We start from the raw sequence: 13,252 nt of genomic DNA, 5'->3' as shown, positions 1-13,252 counted from the left end.
TGCTCTATTCATTCATAGCTTTTCTAAGCACTAAGAACAAATAAATTAAGTGACAGTTAATTGTTGATACAACTTATAGAATTAGATAATAATAGGTACTTTTCTCTGTTATTGTGCATCTTGACTTATAACACGTACCCAAAGATGATACTTTGTGATGGAGTCTATGGAACATGATAAATGAAACTGCTGTAAATCAGATTTGTACAGTAAGTTACAAAATTGCTTATACTAAGTTCTGAATGTAGTATGCCTGTGATTTGCAACTGAATAAACAACTTCTTTTCAGGAGCTGCATGGCCATTGACACTGAAACTATTCATGATCCTTAGTACTTTTCTTTTTAACTTATGTTAAACAATGAATTAATGTGTGTTACAATTTTACTATCACATATGTTTACTCGAATTTCCAAATTAAGAGGCAGATAAAAATATGTAGCTGCACATTTTTGCAGGCAACATTCAGCATGGTTGATGGGACTGGCAATGGCCAATACAGTTATTTTGGAGATGGACTTTGTTCTGGTCATTGTGGTATAACTATTGATTCTCCTCAGGAGAAGGATTATGGCAGATGGCAGTGCATTGTTTTAACAGCTCACAGAAGAAAACCTCTTTCTTCTTTTATCTCTATTTCTTCAGATATGAGAGATGTTGCTGGAGCTGGTAAGTTGTGAGAAAGATAACAATAACTTGGTGAAAAGGAAAGGACTCATGTGGCCTTTCAGAGACTCACTGTGCTCACTAATGAATTTTTACTACCACAACAGCTGGACATGAGGTAAACTTGCAAAAGAATTGTGAACTGAATTGCTTCTCACATCGCAGTTGATTGTTAATCATTGTAACTGATCGATGATGTAATCTGATTCACATTCTTTTGCTGAGATATATACTACAGAGGGGGAGGAGGGGGTGGGGAGATATTAATTCTATAACAGACAATCAGGATCAGGTCAAACATGTTGTTATGTTAATACCTTCTTGTATCACATGGACTGTTCTCAGATTTTTTGTGCATTAAGATGTAACACTTTTTATGATCCAAAAGCAAAAATCAGTTTATATTCTCAGACAGTAAGTGTTTGGAATGATACAGGGCTCTTGCATTGATATCCTGAACAGAACCCTAGTGGAGGTGGTTTGCTAGTGCCTTCGTCTTATAAAGCATCAAATATGCATTTGTATCCTATGAATGGTATTGATTATTTCTTTTGTGAGGCTGAAATTCAGTGTAATAACATAGCCTACTTTCAAATAATGTGGATGGGCACCATCATCCTAACTGCACCCACTTGACACATGGTTCATCATTAGTTCATATCCTCATTCCACAGGATATGGAAAATAGTTTTGGGATTTGACTCAACATAAGTACATAGTCTGTTGGCAAAGAACTTTATGCTACCATCTCTTGCTCCCTTCCCTTAATATATCTTCTCCAGCCAAAATTTGAACTAGCTATCTTCAGGTTGAGCATCACTATATTAGATGTTTCAGAGATCTTAGCTATGGAAGCTAGTTTGTCATGCTTTACTACTCTATTAAACTCAAGGCGTTAGTGGAGAAGCATTTGATCACCTAGAAAAAAGTAAGTGAAGGAAATTACTATGACTCTCTTCAACGGTACATATACAGTAGAGTCCCATTAATTCGAACTAATTGGGACTGGGTCTTGTTCGGATTACCGATTTGTTTGGATTAGCCGGAATTACAATTATGAGTTTCTAGAATGAAGTATACCAAGCAGACAAGCAGTTAAGTGGGTACACCATGGTAACAGATGGCTCACTCTCACTCCCTGTCGTTGTTGTTGTGCACTGTTGCAATCTTTGTAGTGTCTGAGGTCAGTGCGCTGCCAGTTGGCTTGCAAAGCCCTTCGTTATGTTATTATCGATCGCTGGCACTTGTAACAGTTGTATTGTATTCGTTCAGGTATAGTGGTGTATGTATTTTCGTCATGAGTAAATAGAAACATACCACATTGGTATAGTGGTGTATGTATTTTCGTCATGAGTAAACAGAAACATACCACATTAACTCTCAAAGAGAAACTGAATGCTTTGAAATGGATAGAGAATGGTGAGAATGTATCTAAACTGGAAATGGAACTGGGTGTTGGCAAAACGACCATTTGTGACTGGAAGAAGAACCAAGTGAAGCTTGAACAGTCCTGTGCAAAGTCTTCAGGAAAAACACTCTAAATTTGGCAGAATTAGAAACAGTCCCAGTATGATAAAGTGGATGAAGCTCTTTTCCTTTGGTTTACACAGGAAAGAGAAAGGGGAACTCCTTTGAGTGGAGCACTGGTTCAGAAGAATGCTGTTTTACCTGAACAATTTAATGAATTGTGTTGAGTCTTTTAGTGTGAATATGGGTTGGTTGGACAGATTCAAAAAATGTCATGGAATCCGTCAGCTAACAATTACTTGAGACGAGATTTCTTCTGACTGTGATGCAATGAAGGAATACTTGGATGAGTTTGAAAAAATAAGAGAGGGAAAGAATTCTCCCCAACAAATTTATAACGTTGGTGAGACTGGCTTTAATTTTAGGGCATTGTCAACAAAAAGCCCAGCATCAAAAGTGGAAGACCATTGTCCTGGTTTTAAAATGTGCAAAGATCGTGTGACTTTATTAGCATGCAGCAACACTGCTGGTAATCACAAGCTGCCTTTAATGCTGATCAGCAAATCTGCTAGGCCCAAAGATTTTAAAAACTGCAACATGAAGTTCTTGCCTTTATATTATCGCAACCAGAAAAAAGCATCGATGGTTGGTAACCTGTTCAAAGAATGATTTCATGGCCAGTTTTTTCCCCTCTGTCAACAGTTTTCTAAGGAAAATCATTTGTCTTTCCACGCAATCCTTTTGATTGATAATGCGCCAACTCACCCCAGCACTGAGGAATTATGTTATGGAGAAATTGTGGTGCCGAATGTTACACCACTTCTACAGCCGATGGACCAGGGCAACTGCAAACATTAAAACTGATATACAGAAAACAATTTTTAAGAATGCTGACCCAAGATGATAGCATTCTTTTAGTGGAAAAAATAAAAAAGACCAATGTGAAGGATATTGTTTATTGGACCACTGAGGCATGGCAGAATATTTCAGAAAATACTCTGAGAAAATCATAGACATCTCTTGAATTTCAGGACAACTTAGTTGAAAATGAAGAGGAAAATCTACTACAAATGATACAGACAATCCCTGGATGTGAAGAAGCTAGTGAAGGAGGCATAGATGAGTGGATAGCAGCAGGTAGGGCATGTGTGGAGAACCTCACTGACGCTGATTTAGTTGCTGCTGTGACTCAAGACTAGGAAAAAGTGGACTGCTGTGACAGAAGTGACAATGAGCCTGAAAGTGACAAAGGAGAGCTGGTGCCATACAGTGACACAGCAGAAACCTTTGACCTCGTACTACATTATTTGGAGCAACAGCCCACTGCTACACCTGCTGATTTGATGTGCATGAGACAATGGCGCAACTATGCATCATGTAACAGACTGTCTTCATTATGCCAAAAAACAATGACTGAGTGTTTGTTATCTAAAAAGTAGGGATAAATGTCCACTGTATTTTAGCAAGTTTGACAGCTTTTCTTTCATTGTTATGCAGTGTTTAAACCTAATGTTTCCTTGCCAATTTTTCTACTACATGTTTACTGTACTGTGTAAATTAAAATAGTGTGTGTGCACAACAGTTTACCACATAGTTTTTGATACTTAGACTAACATTTTTCATGTTCGGATTAACCAAACATTCAGATTACCAGGGTTTGGATTAGTGGGATTCTGCTGTACAGGGTGGAGAAAAACTGAGTCACAAAATTTTAACCCTGGATAGCTGATGCCAGTAGGAATGAAAATTACTAATGTTGTGTAGGTCAATAAAGCACAATTTTTAAACTAATGAAACTTGGCGCCACACACTCTGATTGGTCGTGGGATTGCCCTGTTGCTGGATGCTCTGGACAATGCATGATTGCAACTGCTTTGCCTGCCAGAGATCATGATGTATCCAAGGTGGCCCGCATACTCAGTGGTAGCGTGCCAGCCTTCCACTCTGGGGGCAAATCTACTGGGATCCCAACACATCCATCGTAATTTCATGATAAGATGCACTGGAAACAAATTTATCAACAGCTATAGTTTGCATACAGAAAGGCTTATCCTCTGACATGACACAAGCTTGGTAATGTCGAACGGTGTTTTGCCGAACGATTTCAAAGATTCCTGGCATTCCCCTGATGTGATTAGTGGCATGTTGAATGCGATCCATTAATTCTTCTTCGTTTCTATGTGGTTTGTGTCTGGGTGGGTGAACTAGAACCTTGAAGAATCCCCACAGGAAAAAGTCTGATGGTGTGAGGTCTGGTGGCGTGAGGTCTGGTGACTGTGCGGGCTTTCAAAGTAATAAATGATTGAAATGAGGTGGACCTCAACTATGTACCCTCCGACTCCGCATTGAAATTTTAAAAGTTTTGGTTGGTTTCGTTGTCTAGGGGCTAGGATACATAGTTGCCGCATTACAGGCCAAATACTGCTGAGTATACAGTATACAATAAGAATACACACATGAATCGAATGGTCGAAGGTTTCTATCACTTGGCAACTGTGAATTATGAAAGTAACACATAAATTTATAAATGAAAGATTACTATTGAATAAAATCTGCAGGTACTATCTTAATGACTTTAAATGATGAGTACGATAGTAGAAGTACTTTTGAGAATGCGGTATATTTCTGCAAAACACTTATTGGTGTCGGCGGTCCAGCAATTAAATAAAATATAAGTTGAATAACAGGGAAACAATAGATTCCTACTGCATGTAATTAGTTATGAACAACAACATAGCTCGCAAGATATTCACTTCTACATGCACGCTACATCTTCACTGTAAAAGCCATGGAAATCTCGCGAGTGCACAAGTCAGTACTAAGAAATATTTCTATTTGCTGTGACCACATGTTAACTGCTCCACACCCTCCAAGTCCCTGTCATGACTCTGCGTCCATCGCACCGTCGCATTCAGCACTTCCTGTATCCAGTACCATACCATCCAGCCCTGCCGCACTGCCAGAACTACCCCGTGTTCTCTCCAGAAATTCGCTTCCATCCAGGCTCCCCATTCACGAGCGCTGTGATTGGCTAGAGTGCTTGCGCCATGTCTTCATGCCAACGCACAGTCACACAAACATAATGAAACATATTCGAAATACTGGATTCACATTTAAATACTTGAAATTAAATAAATATTCCTACAGCTGGACCATAAAAGCACTCTAACACACATTATTAAATACATAAACAAATTAAGTAAACATAAATCAAAGGAATAGCGACAAAAGGTAGGCCTGTAGCCTAATGTCTCTGTGCTTTCTAAAACACAGTAAATATTTAACCAATTTCTTCATGAATAGTGTATATCAGATGTAAACAAAGACATAGATGAATAAATATATTTATAAGCATGCTGCTACCATTTTTTTGTGTAACTGTGGAGTACTTATGGCCTGACGCGATTGATAGTAATCGGCCACTTTGACCTCCAATAACTCATTTACTATTCAAGTTTCATGCCTGTAATTTATACCAATTTAGGTTTACACTAATAGCTTTCTAAAGACACATAGATCAACAAAATCAAATGAACCATTTAGATTTTGGAAATTTGTTGCTGGGTGTTACTTGTATAATTTACAGTCAGATACTAAACTTTAAACTAATAAAGATATTGAAAATCTGATTACACCATCAGAATCATCGTGCAAATAATACACTCCTGGAAATTGAAATAAGAACACCGTGAATTCATTGTCCCAGGAAGGGGAAACTTTATTGACACATTCCTGGGGTCAGATACATCACATGATCACACTGACAGAACCACAGGCACATAGACACAGGCAACAGAGCATGCACAATGTCGGCACTAGTACAGTGTATATCCACCTTTCGCAGCAATGCAGGCTGCTATTCTCCCATGGAGACGATCGTAGAGATGCTGGATGTAGTCCTGTGGAACGGCTTGCCATGCCATTTCCACCTGGCGCCTCAGTTGGACCAGCGTTCGTGCTGGACGTGCAGACCGCGTGAGACGACGCTTCATCCAGTCCCAAACATGCTCAATGGGGGACAGATCCGGAGATCTTGCTGGCCAGGGTAGTTGACTTACACCTTCTAGAGCACGTTGGGTGGCACGGGATACATGCGAACGTGCATTGTCCTGTTGGAACAGCAAGTTCCCTTGCCGGTCTAGGAATGGTAGAACGATGGGTTCGATGACGGTTTGGATGTACCGTGCACTATTCAGTGTCCCCTCGACGATCACCAGTGGTGTACGGCCAGTGTAGGAGATCGCTCCCCACACCATGATGCCGGGTGTGGGCCCTGTGTGCCTCGGTCGTATGCAGTCCTGATTGTGGCGCTCACCTGCACGGCGCCAAACACGCATACGACCATCATTGGCACCAAGGCAGAAGCGACTCTCATCGCTGAAGACGACACGTCTCCATTCGTCCCTCCATTCACGCCTGTCGCGACACCACTGGAGGCGGGCTGCACGATGTTGGGGCGTGAGCGGAAGACGGCCTAACGGTGTGTGGGACCGTAGCCCAGCTTCATGGAGACGGTTGCGAATGGTCCTCGCTGATACCCCAGGAGCAACAGTGTCCCTAATTTGCTGGGAAGTGGCGGTGCGGTCCCCTACGGCACTGCGTAGGATCCTACGGTCTTGGTGTGCATCCGTGCGTCGCTGCGGTCCGGTCCCAGGTCGACGGGCACGTGCACCTTCCGCCGACCACTGGCGACAACATCGATGTACTGTGGAGACCTCACGCCCCACGTGTTGAGCAATTGGGCGGTACGTCCAGCCGGCCTCCCGCATGCCCACTATACGCCCTCGCTCAAAGTCCGTCAACTGCACATACGGTTCACGTCCACGCTGTCGCGGCATGCTACTAGTGTTAAGGACTGCGATGGAGCTCCGTATGCCACGGCAAACTGGCTGACACTGACGGCGGCGGTGCACAAATGCTGCGCAGCTAGCGCCATTCGACGGCCAACACCGCGGTTCCTGGTGTGTCCGCTGTGCCGTGCGTGTGATCATTGCTTGTACAGCCCTCTCGCAGTGTCCGGAGCAAGTATGGTGGGTCTGACACACCGGTGTCAATGTGTTCTTTTTTCCATTTCCAGGAGTGTAGTAATGTACAGGTTTCTTTTTGAGGTATCATCATTCATCTGGCTACTATTAATTTCCATATGAACTGTGAAATGTCTGCCATTAAGGTTTCACAAAGTTCACCATTTTGGCACTCCTGGCATAGACATCTCCTTCATCGACACAAAGCACCGTCCCTGTCACAGTGTCAACATGGAATTCCCAGCCACGGGGCCGATGGACCATGTGGTCTGGCCGTTGTGCGGCATCATGCGGTTGCTAACGAGCTGCGGCTTGCACAGCAACCCGAGTGTTTGCCGCCAACTCTGAACTTAGAACATTTCCTGGGTGCTGCAACTCACCCGTTACCTCACAGTGGGTGAACTAGAACCCTGAAGTGTTCCCACAGGAAAAAGTCTGGTGGCATGAGGCCTGGTGGCATGAGGTCTGGTGGCGTGAGGTCTGGTGATCGTGGGGGCCATGTCCTGTGAGCACCTTTGCCAATTACCTGGCCATCAAAGAGTTCATTTAAATATCTGCGCACTGCACGACTGTTATGTGCAGGCATCCCATCATGCTGCAACCACATGCGTAGCTGTATGTCCTGGGGAACATCTTCCAGCAGGTTGGGTAGAGATTCTTGCAAAAAGTGAAGGTAATTTGCCTCGGTAAGTCGAGGAGGTAAACGGACGCCCAATCAGATGGTCACCCACAATGCCTGCCCAAATGTTGAGAAAAAATGTTCCTGGTGTTCATGGATGTACGTGGTGTGAGGATTTCTCCTTGCCCAATAATGAACATTTTGAGTGTTGTAAAGGCCATCCCGATGGAAGGTGCACTTGCCAGTAAACAACACAATGATGGGGAAGTCAGGTCCTTGTGCAACATGTTGCAGAAACCACCGGCAAAACCCTAGCCTGTGTTCATAGTCTGCCACAGGATTAGGTCCTGTACAGGGTGGAAACCAAATGGATCACGGCCATCATTCCTCAAAACCTCCCAGACTAACCGATGAGTGACACTCACGTAATGTCCAACTGCTCGGGTACTTGTCGTAGGTGCTTCCTTGACGTGCTCGAGAACAGTCTCCCGTTGTGTTTGAGGTCTTCCAGCATCACCATGATATCCCGCTAATGAGCCTGTTTCACTAAGTCACTACTGAATTGCTGTAAACATTTGCAGATGCGAGTGGCATCTTGCTGGGTACCATTCCTCATACAACCATTGAGCTTCATGCTCATTACCATCGGCTAGTCCATAAATAAAAACCATATCTCGTTGTTCTTTAAATGAATACTGTGCTGCCATGCTTACTGTATGACTAAATTGCAGGTGACATGTGCGTGCTCTGAAGCAAAGTTTATGTGTGAATGCCTGTGACATGAGGTGGCACAAACAGCAAGACCTATTTGACATGTGTGCATTTCATGTTGAGGCAGCGACGGAGTGAGGGACATTTGTATGTGTCAACCGACAACCATAGTGCTGCCTGTCAACCAGCGGATGGCAACAGGGCAATCTTATGGTCAATCAGAGCATGTGACGTCAAGTTCCTGTAGTTTAAAAATGGTGCATTGTTGACCTACAAAACATTAGTAATTTTGGTTCCTACTGACATCAGATATCCAGGGATAAAATTTCATGACTCAATTTTTCTCCACCCTGTTTGTCACATATCTGCCACCATTCTTTGTTTTAGTGCTAAATACAACCACATAAATAAAAAAATAATGATGATTTTAGGACTATTGATATAAAAACTAATACTATGAATTACAGTACTAAGCCAAGAAATTCACCATTTATGGGAAAGTGCAGTTGCAATGCTGTCTCATGCATATGGTAGAATGAAAAGACTTTTCACCTTGCTGGACTTAAGATTTTCTTCCATTCCCATCCAACATTTCCTAGTTCTTCAACTAATGTATTTTTCCAAAAATGAAAGTAACTGTGTGCTGTCATTTGCTGCTGCAAAATAACAAGGTCTGATCTTACTGTATCACACACCAATACAGAAAGAAACTGGAAAAATTGTTCTTATTACATGAATTGGGCTCAATCTCACATCTTATTTAAATGTGGAATCATCATTAATATGTTACATTGGTGTGACAGAAATGACTACAAGCTTTCTGCGCATGTTGTTCAACACACATCAACATGTACAGAAAGTCATCATTTGCTGGTGGTAGGACTACAGTGAATGATGTTAATGTGTGTTGCTGCACACTTCTCAACTAGATTTAACTTGTGCACTGGGTAATTTATATAGTGATTGTGCATCATTATGCATCAGAGTGCCCTTACAGTCACATAGCGACTACACTGAGATGTAATATCTTTGACATCATTTATTCCTCGTTTTTTATAATTATTCTCTCACTGATTTTTCACACTGATGTATTTTCAAACTGCATTGCATTAGCACACTATGCAATCAATATTGCTTTAAGGCTTAAAGTTAATTTCTATGAGCCACAAGATTTTTGCCATCCCAGTGTGATTGTAAGTGACAGTCAATGTCAACTAATGTGCTATCCATGCTTCATCATTCCAACATCAAGCCCACATCAACTGCATCGTCTGTGTACTGCATTGGCAACATACTTTGAGCATCAAAAGCTGCTCTACCGCATCAGTTGCACCACTGGCCATCTGTGTGTTAAGGTATAGCAATGCTGGACCCAGCACCATCCATCTATATGCCTCTGAGCACTTCAGTTAACCAAGTGAGTTTCAAATCACCACCTTTTTGGAACAGAAACCCGTCCTATGGTTCGTGCAACTGAAGAGTCAATTCTTGCTCACCAATGTCACAGCTAACAAAAATAATTTCGGTTATGTCACCACGGCACTTAACAAAGACATGGCTCTCAAGGTGCAGGATATTTTGGCCTTACCACCAAGCACTGACCAACATATTACTCTGAAGAATGCAATCTCTGTCACAATTTGAGCAGAATGACCTGATAAGTCGCTGCAAAAAAGAGGATTTAGGAGATCATACTCCCTTACAGTTGTTGGGTTGGTTGCAAAAACTAGTGTGAATAATACTGTTAATGGAGACATTCAAAGGAACATCTGGCTGTCACATCTTCCTCTCAATGCACAGAAGATCCTTGTAGTATGTGCCAGAGACCATGACATGTTAGTGCAGACTACAGATCATATTGTGGAGATGTACTCTTGTGCAATAGTAGCGAGTGTTAGCTCACCACCTGATTCTGTTATAGTATCACTGTAGACGCAGAGCTCACTGCACAAGTGACCACACTATGGACACGGCATTCCAGTCATCAACCTTAACAACATCACTCACCAGGACAATGCAACCAACCATTTTTGTCAAAGGAGATCTGCTGGTACCACAGAAGGTTTGAACCTCAAGTACAGAAAAGCACTCCACCGTGCAAGATGGGAAACATGACAGGAAGTCAATAATAATGAAGATTGGCTTTCTGAACAGAAGCCATCAATTGTTTGCCACCGATCTCTATACCAATCTCCAGTTCTTGGAGGATACTGGTCCAGACATGTCTGTTTATTCATCCACTCATCTGCCTTGCAATAATTGTGATGGCTGTCACCTCTTTGCTGCCAAAAGACCTGCGATAAAGACGTATGGTCATGTGACACAGACCTACGTAATAAGTTAAGAGTTGGAATTTATTATAGCAAATGTGACACATTTTAATGGTCTTCAGATGACAGGAGAGACAGTATGGTACTGGGGTGCAAGACTCACATGTCTCTCACAGTTGACTCATGTATTGTGTGCAGCCGATCTTCTTCTTGGGTCAGACAGCTGCATCGATCTTCACAAACTCTTCTTCTCTGAAGACTCTAGCTGGTTAAGGGAATTTCAAAATAGACTTCTTTTCTACTCTTGAAATGATTCTGTACTCTCTGGATACTTTTGTTCAACTCTGTTATATTTTCATCTCCACAATAAAACAACTTCACAAAATTCACACAAGCGTTCAGCTCCCACAAGTCAACCCCGTCTTGGACCTTTAGAAACTAACAGATACAATTATAATGTGTTTGGTTTAATAACCAGTATAAAACCAGTTCTTGCTTATCACAAGTCCAACACCCGAAAATCAAATGTAAGTATCTTTAGTTCAATATATAATTCATTTGTTCACAACAATACAGTCATTACACTGTCAATGAATAGAGCATGCTAGCTTGTTGTACTGGACATACAGCTTCTCAGGCGTGCACTGCAAACACTTGTCCATGCTAATCGACCTTCACTATTGCTGTATTCTCCTGATACATGTCTATCCTGCACACACAGAACCTGTGGTGAGGTAGACACATCTCCACTCTCTTACCCTCGCACTTAAAACATGGGGTGTTTGAGACGGTGGAAAGCCGCGTGTCTCTAGAATTTACACTGAAATTCTTGCACTACAACATTCCATATTAGAAGCTGACTTTCTGTCATTTTATGACCTGCTACCCAACCTCAGACATCGGCAACTATTTGATACCACAACCAATCTCACCAGTCAAGCATGTGTATGTTGTGTGGGTGGTGTAGGAGTTTGGATGATTGGTTGTGACTCTCCCTACATAGAACTTCTTAAACAGTTCCTAGAGACCAGCAGGCAGCTACTGGCACTAGCACCAGTATGCTATTTGACAGTGCATCACATCCTCACAACAACTGGACTGCCAATCCATGCTTGACTGTGCTGTTTGACAACAGAAAAGGTGAAAGTAACTTTCATGTTTGCTCAGGGTGTCTTCTGACCATCAAGCAGCAGCTGGGTCTCACTGCTACATGTAGTGCCCATGAAGAACAATAGATGACTTCCATGCACTGATTACCAGCAGCTAAATCAAGGACAATCCTGAACTGCTATCCAGTACTACATATGGAGGGCTTATTATTTTATTCATGGCTGTAATTTTCAGCAACTGCAGTACTATTTTTTCAGGATAAATTTCAGTCATCAGTTGCAAATAAGTATTTATTAACTTTACCAGTTTTTACAAGTTAATTTGTCATCTTCTGGAGCCTACAAAATTAGGAATATTATAAATCTTTAGACATTGGCTACACATTTATGTGAAGTACAAAAAGCATATTACAGAAGCTTACTTAGTTTAGCAAACAGTCAATATCTTCTTCATATAGGGATAATGCCATCCAGAAATTTACATATTGTATATGATTATTTTATACGCTATTTGACAGTTCGCAATAACTCACTCACATCTGTGGATCTATTGTGCTAGCAGTAAGGAACATATATAAAAACACGTATAAAAAATATAACAAAGGCATTAAAGCAGTTATACATAATACATTAAAAAAATTAGACATAATTTTAATATATGAAGTGGGTGGGCTAATTTTCACATTTTATAAGAGATGATACATAATCGAAGTAGTGTCTGTTTTTTAATCCAAGTTGATCACTCAACAAACCTTTTCAGTTTAAGTGAGAATCTTTATGTATTTCAGATTCCTTTAAAAGGTTCATTTTTTAGCCCTTGTCATTTATATGTAAAATTTCCATGCTTAGCAGTAGTACAAGTTTATGTGCCAACTAGCTCTGCAGATGACGAAGAAATTGATGAAATGTATGATGAGATAAAAGAAATTATTCAGGTAGTGAAGGGAGACGAAAATTTAATAGTCATGGGTGATTCGAATTCGAGAGTAGGAAAAGGGAGAGAAGGAAACATAGTAGGTGAACATGGATTGGGGTTAAGAAATGAAAGAGGAAGCCGCCTGGTAGAATTCTGCACAGAGCACAACTTAATCATAGCTAACACTTGGTTCAAGAATCATGAAAGAAGGTTGTATACATGGAAGAACCCTGGAGGTACTAGAAGATATCAGATAGATTATATAATGGTAAGACAGAGATTTAGGAACCAGGTTTTAAATTGTAAGACATTTCCAGGGGCAGATGTGGACTCTGACCACAATCTATTGGTTATGAACTGTAGATTAAAACTGAAGAAACTGCAAAAAGGTGGGAATTTGAGGAGATGGGACCTGGATAAACTGAAGGAACCAGAGGTTGTAGAGAGTTTCAGGAAGAGCATAAAGGAACA

General features: G+C 41.4%; 1 protein-coding gene across 1 annotated transcript in view; it reads left to right on the top strand.

Annotated features, from left to right (window-relative positions):
- Positions 1 to 13,252, top strand: part of LOC124787709 — a 169,691-nt gene that overhangs the window by 79,931 nt on the left and 76,508 nt on the right. Inside the window, exon 6 of the mRNA XM_047254543.1 lies at positions 458 to 668. Coding sequence (XP_047110499.1) covers positions 458 to 668 — 211 coding nt within the window. The remainder of the gene's footprint in view (positions 1 to 457; positions 669 to 13,252) is intronic.

The sequence above is a fragment of the Schistocerca piceifrons genome, chromosome 3 (genome assembly GCF_021461385.2).
Source record: "Schistocerca piceifrons isolate TAMUIC-IGC-003096 chromosome 3, iqSchPice1.1, whole genome shotgun sequence".
NCBI lineage: Eukaryota > Metazoa > Arthropoda > Insecta > Orthoptera > Acrididae > Schistocerca > Schistocerca piceifrons.
Note: the sequence above shows the minus strand (reverse complement) of the source record. Positions and strands in the feature narration are given on the sequence as shown.